General features: G+C 36.7%; 1 protein-coding gene across 1 annotated transcript; it reads left to right on the top strand.

Moving 5' to 3' along the window:
* The first annotated feature begins 3,557 nt into the window (after window positions 1–3,557).
* On the top strand, window positions 3,558–17,822 carry Ugt2b38 (UDP glucuronosyltransferase 2 family, polypeptide B38). The gene is made up of 6 exons (NM_133894.2): window positions 3,558–4,313; window positions 6,019–6,167; window positions 7,200–7,331; window positions 15,313–15,400; window positions 15,823–16,042; window positions 17,274–17,822. Exons 1-6 carry the CDS (start codon window positions 3,590–3,592, stop codon window positions 17,551–17,553), a joined length of 1,593 nt encoding a protein of 530 aa, NP_598655.1. The 5' UTR covers window positions 3,558–3,589; the 3' UTR covers window positions 17,554–17,822.
* Window positions 17,823–22,122: the final 4,300 nt, after the last annotated feature.

Genomic DNA, 22,122 nt, shown 5'->3' with positions numbered 1-22,122 from the left:
TGTTAAGTTTTGTTCTGTTGCTTTGTATTGTAATACTAAATAGTAGACCCCAAGGTCTGCTTGCTCCCAGGCACAAGGAGTTCCTCACATATAACAAGTGATGCTATGTAACTTTACCCTGCATCACAAGTTATTCCGGATTCATCAATAAAGATGCCTACTGCTGGGCAGAAAAGGTAAGCATAAATTCAGTACACAGTCTTAGGTCTGAAGCAAAGACCATGAGGAGGAGGAAGAGGAGGAGGAGGAGGAGGAGGAGGAGGAGGAGGAGGAGGAGGAGGAGGAGGAGGTAGTGGTGGGGGAGGAGGAGTCCGGAGAGGAGAGGAGAGGAGAGGAGAGGAGAGGAGAGGAGAGGAGAGGAGAGGAGAGGAGAGGAGAGGAGAGGAGAGAGAGGAGAGGAGAACCGAAGATGTTATGGGGTAGTTGAACCATGAAAAAATGACAATGAAGACTGACCAGTGTGAAGAGAAGAAGCCCAAATGGAAATTTCCAAGTTATAACTCAGGGTTATTGACAGAGATGTAGATAAAATAGCAAAGAGGGTTGATATATGCCCAGCTCTAGTACTGTTAAGATTAATTTTATTTATAAAGGCTTTGTATCTTTTAGTTAGCAACTGAATGATCAAGGATAGGTAGAAATTCCCCGTTAAATATTTACCACAATAGTATAAAGCCATCTCCCGAGTAATGGCTAGATTTCTTATTCTGAAGCTCCTGACTTCATCCATAGTAGCAATCACCTGTCAGTAACTCCTCAAGTAGGGATGGGAATTCTAGTGTCTCTATGGGCTATGATCTGCAATCTTGGGCAAGTTTTGAGCATACAGTCATTACCTCTGGGATTTGTATGTGCAAGAGTTCTTCAGTGTTCAGAGAATTCTAGCCACCACATCAATGTTGTGCAATCTCAACATATCCCTTTATGCTTTGGTACTTTAGAGAAGGGGCCAATGAAATATCTGTTTTAATTTTCGAGGTTTTATGACTTTGCTGAAGGGAGAACTGAATGAAATGTCTCATGAAATTCTTACAGACTTGTCATCAGGTTGTTTATGGTTTACTGCAAGTATACCACAAAATACTTGTCATACACTTATATTGCTGAATTGGATTACATGATTACATGAATCAACAGAGATACAAACATTTTTCATTCATTATGTGCTGTGGACTAGATTCAGTTAGTCTCTCAACTTATGGGAAACCAGGATTTCAGTAATCAGATGGACAAGCAGTCAGGATGACAAACAGACACAAACACAGGGGAGGACTGTTGATCTGAATGTAATGTCTCAAAGTGAGCATCAGATTTATATTACAGAAGAAAACAAAGAAGTTAGGTGACACATAAGCCAAGGTACATTGAAGTTATCTGAGACAAAACAGAGACTGCATAAAAAAAGACTGCAAGGAAACATGCAGTGTTTACAATTGAGATAAGATCAACCCTATCAAAAGTCAGCTATTGACAGGAGCCAGGTGAGGATTTCACACCCTAGCCACAATTTATGCTATTCCTCTGATCTTTGTGATAGTTTGCACCAGGGGGACTCTGCTCTTGCTGACCTTTTTATGAATAATGCAATACTGTGTATTTCCTCTTTAAACCACAACCCTCCTTCTTCCTAGGTCATTGTAAATTCTTGCATATGGGAGTAACTTGGCTGCTCTTTTAAGTGTCTGTAGGGAATACCCATTGGTCAGAAGAACTCACTAATTTTCTTTTAGCATGCAATGTAGTCTGCCATACCTGACTGTAGGGAGAATTCTAAGTTTACTATTTTGACTAGCCCTGAGATTACTAACTCCTATCTGGCAAACTGTGAGATGCCTGATTCCTAATTGCCAACACTGGGGCATTTCGTCTAAATGAGTATCATTCTTACGAAATTCCAAGCCCAGGACTTGGAATTGGCTCCAAGAATCCTAGGAAATTGGTGAAGGCCAGGAAGCAAAGTTCAGTCTAGCTTAGGTATTTGACAAATTATTTCTCGGAGGTACCTATAATAAAATAATACTGAAAGAAAGCACATAGATCTATTCACTTACTAATGAAAGGACAAGTTTGGAGCATTCATGTTACAGGATGCCAAGGCTACAGGAGACTAAGTTTCAGTGAAACTTTTTTGCCTTGGGGCTGCCATGCAGTCTTCACTGGAGTGGGTGTGGCATTTGCCCTCTTTATACTTTTTAGATGAAATTTCAGAATGTTCCACCTCTATCTCAGAAGATCTCTAAAGATAAATGGAAACACAACAATTAATAAAATAATGTCAATTATAATAGCAAGCAAGAATATATACTGAACTCAATATAAGGTATTTTTTTAAATTAGGTATTTATTTCAGTTACATTTCCAATGCTATCCCAAAAGTCCCCCACACGCTCCCTGACCCACTCCCCCACCCTCCCACTCCCACTTCTTGGCCCTGGCATTCCCCTGTACTGAGACATATAAAGTTTGCACGACTGACCAATGGGCCTCTCTTTCCACTGATGGCCGACTAGGCCATCTTCTGATATATATGCAGCTAGAGACATGAGCTCCGGGGGGTACTGATTAGTTCATATTGTTGTTCCACTTATAGGGTTGCAGATCCCTTTAGGTCCTTGCTTACTTTCTCTAGCTCCCCCATTGGGGGCCCTGTGATCCATCCAATAGCTGACTGTGAGCATCCACTTCTGTGTTTGCTAGGCCCCAGCATAGTCTCACAAGAGACAGCTATGTCTAGGTCCTTTCAGCAAAATCTTGCTAGTGTATGCAATGGTGTCAGCGTTTGGAAGCTGATTATGGGATGGATCCTCGGATATGGCAGTCTCTAGATGGACCATCCTTTTGACTCAGCTCCAAATTTTGTCTATGTAACTCCTTCCATGGATGTTTTGTTCCCAATTCTAAGAAGGGACAAAGTGTCCACACCTTGGTCTTCGTTCTTCTTGAGTTTCATGTGTTTTGCAAATTGTATCTTCTATCTTGTGTATTCTAGGTTTCTGGGCTAATATCCACTTATCAGTGAGTACATATTTTGTGATTGGGTTACCTCACTCAAGATGATGCCCTCCAGGTCCATATGTCTCTTAAAATGTCTAGAACCAGCCTTTTAAATGAAGACTGTTATTTCTAATATTGGATTGATTATTAGAACAGTCCATGATTGAATCAGAATAATTGGTCACATTAAAGGAAAGGGAAGAATCATCATGACATTTAACTATGTAAATTAATATGTTTTCAAGGTCATATAGAGGAGAATTCAGAGACCAGCCATATTATGAGGTCACTAGTTTTATGAGACATTTTAGAATATTTTAATATCTACGTACCATTAATAATTGAACATGACATCATTATTTCTTGGCTATTTGAAAACATGCCATCATAAGAGACATGAATCACTCTCATGTAAACAGGGATTAATTGAAATCATTCTTCAATTATTTTCCCATCACCATAGTTCTGGTCATTTAATTATCAGCTCTGGGAAATGCAAGTTATAGTTTAACCTCTGGGCTGAAGCTTCTTGGATAAAAGGTCAAGCAGTGACAAAAGTAAATGGACTGTGAAGAGAAGGATTTTGATTTTCAGGATGCCTGGAAAGTGGATTTCTGCTCTGCTGCTGCTGCAGATAAGTTGCTGCTTCAGATCTGTGAAATGTGGGAAAGTGTTGGTGTGGCCGATGGAATTCAGTCATTGGATGAACATAAAAATAATACTGGATGAACTGGTACAGAGAGGCCATGAAGTCACTGTTCTGAGACCTTCAGCTTACTATGTTCTTGATCCCAAAAAATCACCTGGCCTTAAGTTTGAAACTTTTCCTACATCTGTCAGTAAAGACAATCTGGAAAATTTTTTCATTAAGTTTGTGGATGTGTGGACTTATGAAATGCCAAGGGATACATGTTTGTCATATTCTCCTTTACTGCAAAATATGATTGATGAATTTTCTGATTATTTTCTAAGTCTTTGTAAAGATGTTGTTTCAAACAAAGAGCTCATGACAAAGCTACAGGAATCCAAGTTTGATGTGCTTTTGTCAGATCCTGTTGCTTCCTGTGGGGAGCTCATAGCTGAACTGCTCCAGATTCCTTTTCTGTACAGTATCCGCTTCTCTCCAGGCTACCAAATTGAAAAGTCCAGCGGGAGATTTCTACTCCCTCCCTCTTATGTACCTGTAATTCTGTCAGGATTAGGTGGACAAATGACATTCATAGAGAGAGTAAAAAATATGATATGCAGGCTTTATTTTGACTTTTGGTTCCAGATGTTTAATGATAAGAAATGGGACTCATTTTACAGTGAATATTTGGGTAAGTTAAATTTTTTTCTAAGTTGCTTGAATACCTAAGTTTCACAAGTATGGAAATCTTTATGTCCATGAAATAGAAAGTGTAAGAGTCTTTTATAAGTGATCAAATGTATAATGATATAAACTATCAAACTCACAAGCTCTTGTAAAAACTCATATATTTGATCAAATAGGAGAAGGTATCGGTATCAGTGCTGATAGAAGACATTTTGGTTAGCTATACAATTACATAGAGATGAAATTAGATGGTCCCTAAGTGATTCTTTACTCATTTAATGACATATTTTATAATATATATATATGGAAGGAGTTATTTTCTCTTGCCTCGGCCTGGGTCTTTATTTAAAATGAAAATGTAGGGTCAGAAAACATGCCCAAAGAGTTAAGATTGTTTCTGTATAGTATAGTACCAGAGCACTCTTCCAGGCACCACTCATGTACAGTGGCTCAAAATTGCCTGTATCTTCAGCTTCAAGGAAACTGCTGCCATTTATCATCTCCACAGACACTGGCATAAACAATATATACTTGTGCAGATACACATACATATAAATGTAAAGATAAAACAAAATATTTTCTTTGTTTATCATTTAAAAATCCCCCTTATCTTGAAAACCATTATATTATTTCCAAAGTTTAAAAGTGGAACAGATATTTCTACCAGTCCCACATTTGCTTATTGGGCCATTTCCTAAATTCAATTGCAAATGCCTAAATTTTACAAAGGCATCGACACATATGCTGTGCTTTTTTGAAGTCACCTTTTTGCTCTTAAAAATGTACCACATGTAAGACTAGCCAAAAAATTTCTATTCTCATAATTCTGAATGTATCGAGATTGCTTTATAGTATAAGTACTATTAAATAACTCAATATAAAAAATAATAGAAGCATTAACCACAAATTCAATCATTTATAAACTTTACAGCTCCCTGAAAGGAATGAAAATAGCTATAAACTATCATGATCCTTGGAATTCTGGTCAGGGTACTCAGGGTGGTGAGAGTTTTGGTCATGGAATGTGTGTTTGTATTTACATAGTTTTGGTTTTTTTTTTTTTTTTTTTTTTGAAGATTTGGAGAAGAAAAAAATGTGTGCTGCTTTATATATTTGCTTGTTGAGTTATTTCTGTAATTATTTACAGTTTTAAATTACAGAGGAAACATGAAATAACTCTTACATATTGCTTTAAAAGTAAATACAAGGTCAGGCAATGGTGGCACATGCCTTTAATCCCAGCACGCAGGGACAGGCAGATTTCTAAGATTGAGGCCAGCCTGGTCTACAGAGTGAGTTGCAGGACAGCCAGGGTTATACAGAGGAACCCTGTTTCAAAAAAAAAAAGAAAGAAAGAAAGAAAGAAAGAAAGAAAGAAAGAAAGAAAGAAGGAAGGAAGGAAGGAAGGAAGGAAGGAAGGAAGGAAGGAAGGAAAGAAAGAAAGAGAGAAAGAAAGAAAGAAGGAAAGAAAGAAAAAAGAAAGAAAAAGAAAAAAGAAAAAGGAAAGAAAAGAAACACAAATTAACAGGTATCTTTAATCCACAAATCAATTATCTATGATATATTACATATAAAAATATTACATTTTAAATGTACAAGTTCTATATCAAATACAAATTCTTCCAACGTCTTTAAGGAAATATATTTTATACTCAGCAGACAGTCCTGTCAACTTTTCTCTGTCTAATTTTCTCATCTTCTCCATCTAGGAAGGCCCACCACCTTAGCTGAGACAATGGGCAAGGCAGAAATGTGGCTCATTAGATCCAACTGGGATTTGGAGTTTCCTCACCCAACCTTACCAAATGTTGACTATGTTGGAGGACTCCACTGCAAACCTGCTAAACCTTTGCCTAAGGTAAATATACTCTTTTTATCTCGTTTTCATTTCATATCATTTCTGGTGAAATAATTATATATTTTTCCTTATATTTTTCTCCCAATGATAGAGATATGTGGGAAGTGAAATTATGATTCTTCCTTAGTAGGAACTCTACAAACTCAGGAAAGAATATGACAGACATAAAAAATATTTATATCAGTGAGTTAAGACAGGTAGTGACTGTATTAGAGTGGTTAGTCATTGGGTAAAGTCTTTACCAAGCAACCATGAGGATGTGAGTTTTACTCCCAGGAGCCACAAAAAAAGTTTAGTGTTCTAGCAAAGCATGTAGGAGCTGAAGTAACAAGTTAATACTGAGGATACAAACCTGATAAGATGGTGAGATTTATGTTCAATGAGAGACAGTCTCAAAAATAAAATGTTAAAGTTAACAGATTAGAACATCTGATTGTTATCATGACCTTTATTGGCTAAAACAAAGGCAGGGAATTTGGAGACATTAAGAAAATACTCTCATTTATACACAATATCAGAAAAATATCACATAATTTTACCATACAGTTATGATTATTTTATAAAGAGCCAAATATTTTATTTATCACAGGAGGAAGGATGCATTAACTTATAACATAGGTACATATCACAACATAGATGTTATTTCAGTAAACACTAGCTAATAATATTAAATTAGCCATTATATGAACAAATTTAACAGCGAGCCAAAATTTATAAATTCTGCAGGATGAAAAATATAATGGAGCTACAATTTTACAAATATTTCACATACTATACTTGCATTTCTTAGCTTTCATTTTGCCAGGGAATATATTGAGAAGGTTTGTTGAACATATGTGAGTGCACTTCATTCTGCTGCCTGTGGTGGACTGTGACAGCTCTGTCTTCTGGATGTTTTAACACCACTGTTCTAAAAATGCCTAAGAACACTTCAATTTTTTCCCCTAAGTTTTTTTTTTTTCTTTTTGTAAAAGTTTCATGAGCGATTTCTCTACAATTGCTATTGTGTGAAAACAAGTTCTTTATTCACAGGATATGGAAGAATTTGTCCAGAGCTCTGGAGACCATGGTGTGGTGGTGTTTTCACTTGGGTCAATGGTTAGTAACATGACAGAAGAAAAAGCCAACACAATTGCATGGGCCCTTGCCCAGATTCCACAAAAGGTGAGGTAAAGTGCCCATGGGAGGAGAATGTATACTGAGTCTATAAAAGTCCTTGGAAGGTCTGATTCTAGAAATGACCATGTGAAACCTAAAGGTTTAGGTTAACTCTTATTTACCCTAGCCAAATTATAAACAGAAACACGCAAGAGATACTGCAATATAACACAAGATATTTTTGATTGCATGTACCTTGGATATCAACGTTGTGATCTCTGTGGGTACATTTTGAAGTTCTGGCATTATGATGACATCACTGTCAAGGGTGCGTAGACATTGCAAATTCTTCTTGATTTCACACGAAAAGATAATAGTTGTATGAATTTTAAATTCATGTGAATCAAAAACATGTATAAAACCTGTGCAACCAAATAAATGACCAAATCTAAGCCAAGCAATCCTTAGTGGAAGACTACACATGAAAGAATATTTGCAGAGGACAGATGGCTCCTTACGATTTGTTCTTTTTTTTTTATTGCTGTTTTTGATGAATAAAAACACACAGTTAACACTGCACAGGTGAAATTAATACATGGGATGTTCATAATTCTATGGCAATTTATAGGAGTATGTAACACAAACCCTTGTGGAGCTACTTTCCAGAGCCTGTGAATTGACACAATCTCATACTGCAGCTCAGGCTAGTGGCTTCAAAAGTCCAACAGTAATCTCTCTGAGGAAACTGAGGCCAAAGACGCTTGTCCACTTTTCTCAGAGAATTTTCACAAGCACTCAAAAATCTCCTCTATGCTTAGACTCCTTTCTTACATCTCCCCCCTTTTAAAAAAATTTTTTGAACACAGAATATCCAGTCGTTTTGATTTAATATATATTCAAATTTACTTGTCTTTGGATGCTTGAGTATGCAAAGGATCACAGGTGAAAAGAGATGAAGTCACCAGAAAGAGATTCTCAGGTGACAAATGGCATCAGTTAACTTCTTCCTTGGTGCATAGGGTCTTTAATTGGCCCAAAGTAGACAGACTTGAATTCTGATACTATAGTCAATAAATCCCCTTTACCTTTTATCTTGAAGCTTGCTGTCTTCATGATGTCTGCCACAATCTTCTTACCACCCTCATCTCTCATTCATGGCTCAGGGCTAGAGGAGCCTGAGAGGAATTCAGTGTTTTATTGGAAACATCTGCAACGCCTGATACATACCCTTTTCCAAATTTCTTGAGTCAGCCAGGTTTCCAAGGTTCAAATTGTTGAAATAACATAGGACTGTCTAAAGGCATTTTAGAATGTTCTGTATAGAAATAGTTTTGAGTTGATGAATATGTATCACCTTCAGGTAAATTTAAAAATAAGAGTAAATGAGGAAAGTGCAAGGATATGCCACTAGTCATGTTTTTTAATTTATTGTTATTTTAACATTATAAGTGTTCTTTCAATTATGCACTGACCATGATGATTGTAAAGAAGTATTACTATATGATTTTTATTCCATCATTTGAAGAAGATTTTATTTTCTACTATAGGCTGGCCCATTGTCAGGTTTTATTGAAGTAGGCACTCACACACCATCAAAAGTTTGGATAAGAAGAGTACATTGCAAAAGCATTCTCTGAGTATAGAAGTAGAACCCCCAAAATTATTTGAATATATGTCAATGCACACATGCATGTTCAGTATCCAAGGCAGAAGGGGAAATTACATCTACTGTCCATAATTCACTAATGATTTTTACCTTATGTGTTAACTCTAGCTATATGAATATAATATTATATTGGAGAACAAGTAGGACATTCTTGTACAATCTGTCTCACTCATCTAAGTGGGATGTGGTATTGTACATGAACCCCAGCAGCATAATTGTGTAGGTGGTGATGTTCATATTGCAGGAAAGCAAAAATAGGGCTGCTCAATGCATCAGCTTGCTTATTTTGTTCTTCAATAGAAACAGGGAGGTTAGAGTGTGCACAAGTGTGAGTAATAAACACAGGATGAATGATGGTTTGAACCAGTTGTTATAGATCCTGGAGTAATGGGAGCATGGTAGGATGAGAAGAGGAAATTAAAAGTTTCCTATTCTACTATAACAATCTGTGTTTGAAACTTGAAAACTCCATAGAGTTCTGTAACTCTCTTTAAAACTGATTTTTAGTTAGGTGTAAGATAATCAAGGAATATAACCATGTAATTGTTGACATTAAATCTTCACCTGATTCATTAATTGAGCAAGAAGAGAAAGAAAAGTAGTATTTTATGGCCCCTATGGTGTAAATGGATCCATTCCAGAGGTCTATTTTCTTGGGCTTTAGTATGTATAGGAGACAACTTAGTGGAGAAAGTAAGTGTAAAGGCAGCAAAGGATGCACAATATAAACAAATGTCCCCTTTAGTTTGGATTCAAATAGCTGTAATACTTTTGACCCTCAATATAAAATCAAGGGATATCCAACGCCATTTCTCAATTCAGAGTTTTAATTAGATTGGTTAGTCCAAAATTAGGTATTCTCAAAATAGTATGTAGGTCATTAATATTCCTTAATAATTTTGAAATTTGTTGAGGGTTTTTATTTATTTTTTAGTAGTTATTTTATTTACTTACATTTCAAATGTTATTTCTCTTCCCCGTTTCCCCTCTGGACACCCTGATTCCATCCCTCATCCTCCCCCCCCTTTTTTATAATTATTAATCATTCCATTCATTTACATCTCAAATGATAGCCCAATTCCCAGTTACCCTGCCACACGCACCCAACCCCCCCCCCCAAATCACACATCCTTCCTCTCCTCCCGTTGCCTCTCTGAGGTGCCTACCCACCCATCTTCTCCTAACCCACCCATCCTCTCCTTACCCACCCCTCCTCTCCTTACCCACCCATCCTCTCCTTACCCACCCCTCCTCTCCTTACCCACCCATCCTCTTCTTACCCACCCATCCTCTCCTTACCCACCCATCCTCTCCTTACCCACCCATCCTCTCCTTACCCACCCATCCTCTCCTTACCCACCCATCCTCTCCTTACCCACACATCCTCTCCTTACCCACCCATCCTCTCCTTACCCACCCATCCTCTCCTTACCCACCCATCCTCTCCTTACCCACACATCCAGCATCCCTCTATGCTGGGGCACCAAACCTTCACAGGATCAAAGGCGTCCTCTCCCATGGTAAAACAGTAGTTTATCCATGAAAGGAACCCACATTCTTACAGTAATCACTGATGCAAGTTATACAAGAGAAATTGTGGTCCTTATCACTGTACCTACTAATTGGCATTTAAAAGTCATAGGTAAATTTATACATTATTATTATTGCCTATATAGTCACATCAGGAAGAAAATGTGCTTCATGAGGGAGGATTCAGCAGTACAAATCTGAAAATTTAAAAAGATCAGACACTGAATAATATCAGGGGCAACTAGTAATTAGAACACCTGTTAGTACCCATAAAAAGGACAATTTAAAAATATTCAACACTAAGAGTGGAACAGACTGAAGGAAAGGCCATCCAGAGACTGCCCCATGTGAGGATCCATCCAATATGCAGGCGCCAGATCCAGACACTATTGCTGATGCCAAGAAGTGCTTACTGACAGGAGCCTGATATACCTTTCTCCTGAGAGGCTCTGTTAAAGCTTAACCAATACAGATGTGGATACTTGCAGCCAACCCTTGGACTGAGCAGAGGAACCTGAATGGAGAAGTTAGGGAAAGGACTGAAGAAGCTGAAGAAGTTTGAAATTCCATAGGAAGAACAATAATATCAACCAACCAGACCACCCAGAGCTTCCAGGGACTAAACAACCAACTGAAAAGTACATATGGAGGGACCTGTTGCTCCAGCTGCACTCTGAGCATTGAACTGTTAAAAGGACAATTTACTTTGTTTCTTAAAGTGACCACTTAACCAACATCATTTTTTTTGTACAGCACACATTCCTAAAACAGGTAATTTTGCTCTAGATTTGTATGTCCCTACATTTCTACATAACTTCACAAAGACCATAACATTTTTTAATCTGTTTTTGAGGCTTGATTAAATCTTGGCAATCTACATTGTCATTATCAAAAGTAACTAACTATTTTTAAGAAGTCTTGAATTTGCTCTCCCTTTATTGTTTTTCAATAGTACCTCTGAGTCTCCCTCTGAAATCAGCATAAGGCTCAGAGGAAACATATATTTTGCATATTACTAGATCCTAAGTCTGATTCCATATCAGTATTCATGCTGGAAGCCATAACAGCATTTCTTTATTTTTTAAAATTTTTTATTAGATATTTTCTTCATTTACATTTGAAATGCTATCCTGAAAATCCCCTATACTCTCCTGTTGCCCTGATCCCCTACCCACCTACTCCCACTTCTTGGCCCTGGTGTTCCCGTGTACTGGGGTATATAAAGTTTGCAAGACCAATGGGCCTCTCTTCCAAATGATGGCAGAGTAGGCCATCTTCTGCTACATATGCAGTTAGAGACATGAGCTCTGGGGGTACTGGTTAGTTCATATTGTTGTTCCACCTATAGGGTTGCAGAATCCTTCAGCTCCTTGGGTACTTTCTCTAGCTCCTCCGTTGGGGGCCCTATGTTCCATCCTATAGATAACCATGAGCCTCCACTTCTGTATTTGCCGGGCACTGGCATAGCCTCACAAGAGACAGCTATATCAGTGTGCTTTTAGCAAAATCTTGCTGACATATGCAATAGTGTCTGCTTTTTGTGACTGATTATGGGATGGACACACTGGGTGGGGCAGTCTCTGGATGGTCCATCCTTTTGTCTTAGCTCCAAACTTTGTCTCTGTAACTCCTTCCATGGATATTTTGTTCCCTATTTTAGGGAGGAATGAAGTATCCATAAATTGGTCTTCCTTCTTCTTGGTTTTCTTGTGTTTTGCACATTGTATCTTGGGTATTCTGTTTCTGAGCTAATATCCACTTATCAATGAGTGCATATCAAGTGAATTCTCTTGTAATTGGGTTACTTCACTCAGGTTGATATCCTCCAGATACATCCATTTGCCTAAGAATTTCATAAATTCATTACTTTTAATAGCTGTGTAGTACTCCATTGTGTAAATGCACCACATGTATCCATTCCTCTGTTGAGGGACATCTGATTCTTTCCTGGCTATTATAAATAAGGATGCTATGAACATAGTGGAGGATGTATCCTTATTACCAGTTGGAACATCTTCTGGGTATATGCCCAGGAAAGGTATTGCTGAATCTTCTGGTAGTAATATGTTCAATTTTCTGAGGAACCACAAGACTGATTTCCAGAGTGGTTGCACAAGTTTGCAACCCCACCAGCAATGGAGGAGTGTTCCTCTTTCTCCACATCCTCGCCAGCATCTCTTGTCACCTGAAATTTTGATCTTAGCCATTCTGACTGGTGTGAGGTGGAATCTCTGGGTTGTTTTGATTTACACTTCCCTGATGATTAAAGATGTTTCTAGTGTGAAAGAACTGAAGGAGGCATATCAAGCAACTGATAATCTGTTGATACAAATCCCTGTCAGCATTCCTTTATGAGACTTCTAGGATTATCCCTCAGTCCTAGGAAATTGGAAAGGGCTAAGAACAATTTTAGCAATTACATGAAAACTATATGACAAACAATTGTCCATTATTGCTCCAACCAAAAAGAAATTCATAACTATATAAAGTAGTAGGTCTATAAGAAGGACAGGCCTTCTTAAAATCTTTCATAATATTCATGTTTAATTCCCAATAAACAATTTGATGTTATTGAAACTTTACAGGAAACACAGAGCACAACTATTAAGGCCAGGAAAGAATTGATGAATGGATTTCTTTTCCATGCATTGCCCTAGCTTGCCTTGGTTGTAATATTAGCTTTTCTGTAGGCTCTCTTAAATCCTCATAAAACAGGGGAAGAACTCAAGATTAGATCACCTGCATAATTGTCAGTGGTGCTGATTTTCCTTTCAATTTTGCCTTCACTGGGAAATCTTCTTTTCATCTTTTTTTAAACCAATTTTAAGTCATCCTCATTCTCTTGATATACATTCAATGCCTTAGACATTATTTCCTGGTGATTATTAACATACTTATCTTTGTAAAGTTTGTTTTTAATAACTGTCTAAATCAATGCCCACATGACCAAAGATTTAAAGGGAATCTTTTTCTCCATGTTTATGTGCTTTTCCATATTCGTTTAGCTGCTGTCCCATATTTCTTCATCTAAATTATCATCTTCTGTTAACTAGGGATTATAATCACAAGCAACTTGTAAGCAGCCTAATAGTTGTGAATTTGATACGTGTGCTCCTCTTTTCTTTAAAGAAATGATGCACATGATCATATAAGGTATAGCTTTCTCTGTATTCTACCTGCTTTTTCTCATTCAACTCTCTCTGTGAAGGTCTCCAATGTTCTATTGCGAAGTCAACTTTAAGTCCCCCTTCTTTGCCACTTGTCACAGCTTCAGAGACAGGGAGACTTGGGAGAATGGAGCTGATTAGTGAGGCAGACTAAAATCTCATGAAAGAGCCAACTTTATTCACAGCATCAAGCAATACTTACTCTGAGGCTTAAGAAATGTCACGTGAGTAAAGGTCACAAGATTTCAAGCTTTATACAATCACAAGGACCAGTCAAGGTAATAACATCTCAACTCAACTCCTATCTGGTATACATGGGAAGATTACATAGATACATCCCAAGAGAAGTCTTATGTTTTGAATTAACAGGAGTAACAAGACTCTTGTCCTGTTTTCTTGGAGTATTCTCAGTGGACTAAGATTTTACTCCCATGACCCTATTCCTGAACTGTTGCAACACTACAATATGCAAAGGTTCTTCCAGATGGGTCAGATGATTTTATATTTCTATTGGCCCACACATTGGCCATTATTTCCAAGAACTCCTGGGCAGAGATAATTCTGGATGGCAAACAATTAAGAATACACAATAAAAGACAAAAAAATTGAAATTTATTGTAAATAACATAGCACAAGTCAATAAACATAAACATTAAACTATTTAAAATGTATTTTATTACAATATTAAATCTGGAATATTAGAGTTTTCAAAATAATTTATATAAAATGTGATTAGTAATTTGCCAATATTCTTTGCAGTTGAATTATGTTGCTTTGGGTACTGGCTGGTTTTATGTGTCAACTTGACACAGCTGGAGTTATCACAGAGAAAGGAGCTTCAGTTGGGGAAGCGCCTCGATAAGATCCAGCTGTAAGGCATTTTCTCAATTAGTGATCAAGGGAGAAAGGCCCCTTGTGGGTGGGACCATTTCTGGGCTGGCAGTCTTGGTTTCTATAAGAGAGCAGGCTGAGCAAGCCAGGGGAAGCAAGCCAGTAAAGAACATCTCTCCATGGCCTCTGCATCAGCTCCATCTCCCTGACCTGCTTGAGTTCTAGTCTTGACTTATTTCAGTGATGAACAGCAATGTGGAAATGTAAGCTGAATAAACCCTTTCCTCCCCATCTTGGTCATGATGTTTGTGCAGGAATAGAAACCCTGACTAAGACACCTTGGCAATGTATTAATATTTTCATGTATCACTAACTATATCATTTGTCTACATAATTCTTTGTGGAAAGTGATGATTGTGTTCAACATGTCTGAGTGCAAAAAATAAACACAGAAATTACTGGCACACTCGTTGCTCAGTCTTTTAAGAGTTCTCATTGCTCACGTCCTTTGACTTCCTCATCTATCCTATTGGAGGTGTTCAGATCTGTTTCTCTACACTAACAAAAAGATGCATTATAAAATTATTTCTCTTTTGGAAATTATAATTACATCATTTCTCCCTTTCCAGTCCTCCTTCCAAACACTCCCATAAGCATGCCCCCTTGGTTTCTTTCAAACTAAAGACCTATTCTTTTAATTAATTGTTATTACATACACACACACACACACACACACACACACATATATATACATATATATATGTCTCTACATTTATAATCCTATATATATCCTGCTCAGTCTTTGTAATGTAAAATTTGGCTCCACCAATAAAGATTGTCTAACATTTAACAGGTTCTTTGGAAATTTGATGGCAAAACCCCAGCAACTTTAGGACACAATACGAGAGTGTACAAGTGGCTCCCCCAGAATGACCTCCTTGGTAAGACTCTGGAAAACAAATTCAAAATCATGACTGAGTCTCTGATTCCTATACCTATCCCTTTTGACTTCAAAACTTTTATGTTACACTTACTTCATGGATTATTTATTTAGGATAACAAGTTATGACATGGATTTTGTCTTTTTTTTACCACTCATTTTTTTCATATCTACTATGGATTTCATGTTTTTGACTGGAAATGAGTATTTCATATTTCAAGTCTTTAGTTACATGCAAGTCTGCAAAATAGTTTCCTGAAAATTTAGATTCTTCTAGCTCTGAGACAGAGAAATATTTCAGTGGGGTTATTATGAGTATAACAATCTTCATGAAGAAAATCTCTTCAGTTCTTCATAATATACATATCTCTTTTCATGTCTAAGACTGCTAAATAATATTTTCCTGAATTCATCTTCTTCTAGGTCATCCAAAAACAAAAGCCTTTGTAACTCATGGTGGGGCCAATGGTGTCTATGAGGTGATCTATCATGGAATCCCTATGATTGGCATTCCTTTGTTTGGAGAACAACATGATAATATTGCCCATATGGTGGCCAAAGGAGCAGCTGTTACATTGAATATCAGAACAATGTCAAGATCAGATGTACTCAATGCACTGGAGGAAGTCATAGACAATCCTTTGTGAGTATAAACTTTTAAAATGTGGTTCACTCATTTATTCATTATTCATTTATTCATTCATTCACAAATTCATACATTTATTGTCTTCTTACTGAAAGCCAAACAAACAAGAATTATCCTGAAGGTAATGGTAATAATAGGAGCAGAGATACATTAGGGCATGATTCAGTACATATATTATTCTCTCTCTTACTTTTTGTTTTCTAATTCCTTCTTATGCTTTATATTTCTTTCTTATTGTCCTAAATATGTAACCCTTCTGCTTCTTCCTCCACACTGCTTGGCCAAGAATGATCTTGATAGTCCTGTCCAACACTTCAAAAGAAGGCTTTCATATCTGTTGTGGGACTTTTTGGTAGGAAGTCCTTGGCTATTAGAAGAAGGAATGTCAGTTTAGATGAGAGAAGTTCATTAAAACTATATATGTATGTTTATGCATAGAAGAGATGTAAGGCATAAATAGTTAAGAATATAATTATTTTTTCAGAATTCTTCTTGTTATTTTCTCCTTTTCTCTCCTCTTCTCCCCCTTGCCTTTCCTCTCTTCCCATTTCCCTTATTAGATCACTTAAATTCTGCCATCTACCTTCACATTCTTCATGCCTGTTTTGTATTAACCTCTCCCCCATCCCTAAGGAGCATCTACTCTTCCTCTTCCTCTATCAGATAAGTTGAATCCTAAGTTGTACATGACTGTCATAGCATACTAAAAAATGAGGTTGTTTTATTTTATTTTTTTAATATTTTTTATTACATATTTTCCTCAATTACATTTCCAATGCTATCCCAAAAGTCCCCCATACCCTCCCCCCCCCCACTTCCCTACCCACCCATTCCCATTTTTTTGGCCCTGGCGTTCCCCTGTACTGGGGCATATGAGAAATAAATACACAGTTTTGCTATTTTGATCTGTATTGAGTAGGAGGGTAAGTTACCGTCACTGTAAATCCTACCTGTTGTGCTACATCAGTCATTTAGGGCTGGTAACTCATGTCTCTAAGTCATCCTTTTCCTATATATGCTCATCAATGATCTTTTCAGCAATAGAATCAAATGTATCTGGATACTTCTCTGTAAAATTTGGACCACTTTTCTAAGTTCGGATGTGAACAAAAAAAAATGAAGATCAGCAATAATATGAAAAAATCAAGTCATAGGACAGGTCAATGGATAAGAACAGGAGTTTTAGTGCATTCATTCCATTAATTGATGGCCATTTTCTCACTTATAGCTATAAAAAGAATGCTATATGGTTGTCAACCATTCACCACGACCAGCCTACGAAGCCCCTGGACAGGGCTGTCTTCTGGGTTGAGTTTGTCATGCGCCACAAAAGGGCTAAGCACCTGAGATCACTTGGACATAACCTTACCTGGCACCAGTACCACTTTCTAGATGTGATCGGCTTCCTACTCTCTTGTGTTGCAGTCACTATAGTTCTTACTGTAAAGTGCCTCTTGTTCATTTACCGATTCTTTGTAAAGAAAGAAAAGAAAATTAAGAATGAGTAGAGCTCATTGACAATGGACTACATGAATGAACTTTCACCCTCATTCTAATTTATGAACCACCTTCTAAATACTGATTTGATTTTTTTTTAATCAAGGCAGATCTTCTTTGGAAATTTTTACTGTGTAAGAAGACATGTAAATCTGTGGATACTGATCCATTTTCAAAAATCTCATATTTTTTTTAAATTTCAAACTATTTAATATAAAAAATTGTATTGTAGAAAAATGTGAAAAATAAAGATGTACTTGATAGAGTCTTAAAAATCAAAGAATATTTCAATGTAGTTTCTGAGATCCCAGTGTTCAGAATTTCCAGCAGACTGTCAACAGATGCTTGATAAAGACAGGTCTCTGGAGACAGGTGTGGTGGCTTCTGCCTAAAAATATAAACATACAAATAGTATCTGCAGAAAGAAACATATGATGATTTTGTTTGCCCAGGAAACATTTTAAGTCTACAGTGATGTCACTCAGGGGCCACTTGTTTCAGTTAGGATTCTATAACTTCCTTTGTTTTAAAGGTTTTTGTCTTGAGTGTGCAGATAAGAAAATAATGGAATGATAAAAATTGTAGATTATCTACTGTGGAAATTCTATACAACCACGACTATAGGTTTAGGTCTAGCTTCAAAGATTGAATAGTGCTCACATTAATTTTGACCACTTTGCTTTTGTTTATATTGAACTAACATTTTGCTACTTGGAACTGAAATGAACTACTAAGATCCATGTAAAGTGAACTGACTAGGAGACTTCAAATGTTTACTGGGCAAACACTATCATTTTATGCTTCTCTCCCCAGATACTATTTGTACCTTTATATTTTTAAGTAAAGAAAACTGAATTTTAAACACAAGCACATAAACTACAAAGAAACCTATCTTTTTTACCCCAGAAATAGGGTTTCCCTATCAATAAACGTACAACCACAGACATACCAGAATTATACCTGATATCTCTTATGAAACTCTAACATATAATAGGGAATAGCCAGATGTCTTACAGTCCCCAAGAGACCACAAATATCAGCCCAGACTAATATACTTCCAAAACCTTCAACCATCATAGATGGACAAACCAAGATATTCCATGACAAAACCAAATTTAAACTATACCTTTACACTAACTCAAACCTACAGAGGAAACTAGAAGGAAACCTCCAACCCAATGGAGGCCAACTACACTCAAGAGAACAAGTGAAAATAATTTTACACCATTAAAACCAAAAGAAGGGACACACTACCACCACCAACAGCAAAATAACAATCATTGGCCATTAATATATCTCAACAACGATGGGCTAGTTCCCCAGTAAAAAGACACAGGCTAACAGAATAGATGCATAAGTGGAATCTATCATTATGCTGTGTACAATAAACACATTTCATCAGTAAAGATAGACATTACCTCACAATAAAGAGCTAGTAAAGGTTTTCTGAGAAAATGGACTCAGAAAACATGCTGTAGTCATTCTAATATCTACTAAAATAGACCTACAACCAAAAGTAATTTAAAGGATACTTCATACACACTTGAGAAAAAATCCACCAAGATGAGGTCTCAATTATGATCAACTCTGCCATGAATGCAAGGGCACCCATATTCATAGAAGAGACATTACAATGGCTTAAATCACACATTAAACCCCACATATTAATAGTGGGAGACTTCAATACCCCTCACTCACCAATGGACAGGCTATTGAAACAGAAACAAAACAGAAATAACAAAACTAACAGAGGTTATTATTCAAATGGACCTAACTATTAAAATATCTAACCCAAGCATAATAGAATATACCTTGTTCATAGCACCTCACAGAATATTCTCCAAAACTGACCATATAATTGGGCACAAATCAAGCCTAAACAGATACAAGAAGATTGAAATAACATCTACATCTTATCATATTACAGTAGATTAAAACTGGACTTCATCAAGAACAGTAACCATGGAAAACCTATGTACTCATGCAAACTGAACAATTCTCTACTCATTGATTACTGGGTCCTGGAAGAAAGAAAGAAAGAAGAAAGAAAGAAAGAAAGAAAGAAAGAGAGAGAGAGAGAGAGAGAGAGAGAGAGAGAGAGAGAGGGAGGGAGGGAGGGAGGGAGGGAGGGAGGGAGGGAGGGAGGGAGGGAGGAAGGAAAGGAAGGAAGGAAGGAAGGAAGGAAGGAAGGAAGGAAGGAAGGAAAGACTTTCAAGAATTAAATGAAAATGAAAACACTATGTACACAAATTTATGGAACACTGTGAAAGCAATCCTAAGAGGAAAGTTCATAACACTAAGAGCCCCCATAAAGAAATTGTAGCATTCTCCTACTAATGAATTGAAAATACATCTGAAAATAGTAAACTCATGCGGGAGTAGTAGACAGTCAGAAATAATCAATCTCAGGGCTGAAGTCAATCAATTACGTAGAAACAAAGAAATCAACTGATAAAACGGATCAACAAAACCAAGAGGTGATTCTTCAACAAAATTAACAACATAAACAAACCCTTAGCAAAACTAATGAAATGGCAAAGAGACAGTACTCAAATTAATAAAATCGGAAATGAAAAGGGAGACACAACAATGGAAAATGAGGAAATTCAAAAAGTATTAGGTCTTACTTCAAAAGTATGAACTACAAAATTCTGGAAAAATCTAAATAAAATAGATGGTATCCTGGAAAGATACTAATTACGGAAGCTAAATCAAGTTCAGGAAAACTATTTGAATAGTCCTTTAACCCTTAAGAAAATAGAAGCAGTTATTAAATATCCCACAACCAAAAGGAAAAAAGAGCCACAGGACAGATGGGATTAGCAGAGAATTCTACTAAACTTTCAAAGTAGAGCTAATGCCAATACTTTTCAAACTAGTCCATACTTTAGAAACATAAAGAACAACTTTAGCAAACTCACTCTGTGAGACCATAGTCACCTTGATACCTAACCACACAAAGATTCAACAAAGAAAAATAATTTCAGATCAATCTCCCTTATGAACATTGATGAAAAACACCAAATAAAATACAAACTGAATCAAAGAATGTATCAAAGACATCATCCACCATAATCAAGTAGGCTTCACCCTAGGAAAGCAGGGGCGGTTCAATATATGAAAATTCCTCAAAGTAACCCACAATATAAACAAACTGAAACAAAAAAAACCAGGATCATCCCTTTAGATCACAAAAAAAGCATTTAACGAAACCCAACACCTCTTCAGGTTAAAAGTAGTGGAGAGATCATGGATTTAAGGTTCATACCTAATCAGAAGAAAGGTAATCACAGCATGCAAATAGTCACCAATAAATTAAATGGAAAGAAACTTAAAGCGATTCCACTAAAATTAGGAACAAGACAAGGTTGTGTACTTTGTCCTCATCTCTCCAATATAGCTCTAGATGGTCTAGCTAGAGCAATAAGACAACTAAAGGAGATCAAGGGGATACAAATCAGAAAGAAAGAAGTCAAAGTATTGCTTTTCACAGATGATATGTTATACATAAGTGACCCCAAAAATTCTACCATAGAATCTTACAGTTGATAAATACCTTCAGCAAAATGGCTGGACACAAAGTTAAGTCACAAACAAACAAACAAACAACTCAGCCACCCTCTTTTATATAATGGTCCCACACATCTATGGACACTTGATTTTTGACAAAGAAGCCAAATATATACAATGGAAAAAGGAGAGCATCTTAAGAAGTGGTACTCTCCTAACTGAATGTCTGCATGTAGAAGAATGCAAAAAGAAACATATATATTTCCCTGTACAACACTCAGGTTCAAGTGGATCAAAGATCTCATTATAAAACCAAATACACTAAATCTAATAGAAAAGAAATTAGGGGATAGTCTTGAACTCATCAGTACAGAAGATGGCTTCCTGAACAGAACACAAATGGCTCAGACTCTAAGTTAAAGAATTAATAAATGGAATCTCATGAAACTGAGAAATTTCTGTAAGGCAAAGACACCATCATTAGGACAAAATGACAGCCTACATCTGACAGAGGGCTAATGTTGAAAATACATAAAGAACTCAAGAAGTTAGACTCCAAAACCCAAATAATCCAATTTTAAATATAAAATATAGAGTTAAACAGAGAATTCTTTACAAAACAGTCTCAAATGGCCCAGAAAAAACTAAAGAAATGTTCAAGGTACTTAGTCATCAGGGAAATGCAAATCAAGATGACTGTGACAATCCACCTTATACTCATCAGAATGGCTAAGATAAATACTCAAGGAATAGTACATGTTGGTAAGGTTATGAAGAAAGAACACTAGTCCACTTGTTGTAGGAGTGCAAACTTGTACAACCACTTGTGAAATCAATTTGGCATTTTCTCAAAAAATTAGGAAAAGTTTTACCTCAAGATTCAGCTCTACCATTCCTGGACATATAGCCAAATGATGCTCCACGATCTCAGGAGGACACTTGTTCAATTGTGTTCATAGTCACTTTATTCATAATAGCCAGAAACTGGAAACAACCTAGATGTTCCTCAACTGAAGAATGGATAAAGAAAATTTGGTTTACTTGCATGATGGAATACTACAAAGCCATTA

Source organism: Mus musculus, chromosome 5, assembly GCF_000001635.26.
Source record: "Mus musculus strain C57BL/6J chromosome 5, GRCm38.p6 C57BL/6J".
Taxonomy (NCBI): Eukaryota; Metazoa; Chordata; class Mammalia; order Rodentia; family Muridae; genus Mus; species Mus musculus.
This window is presented reverse-complemented; position numbering and strand designations above follow the sequence as displayed.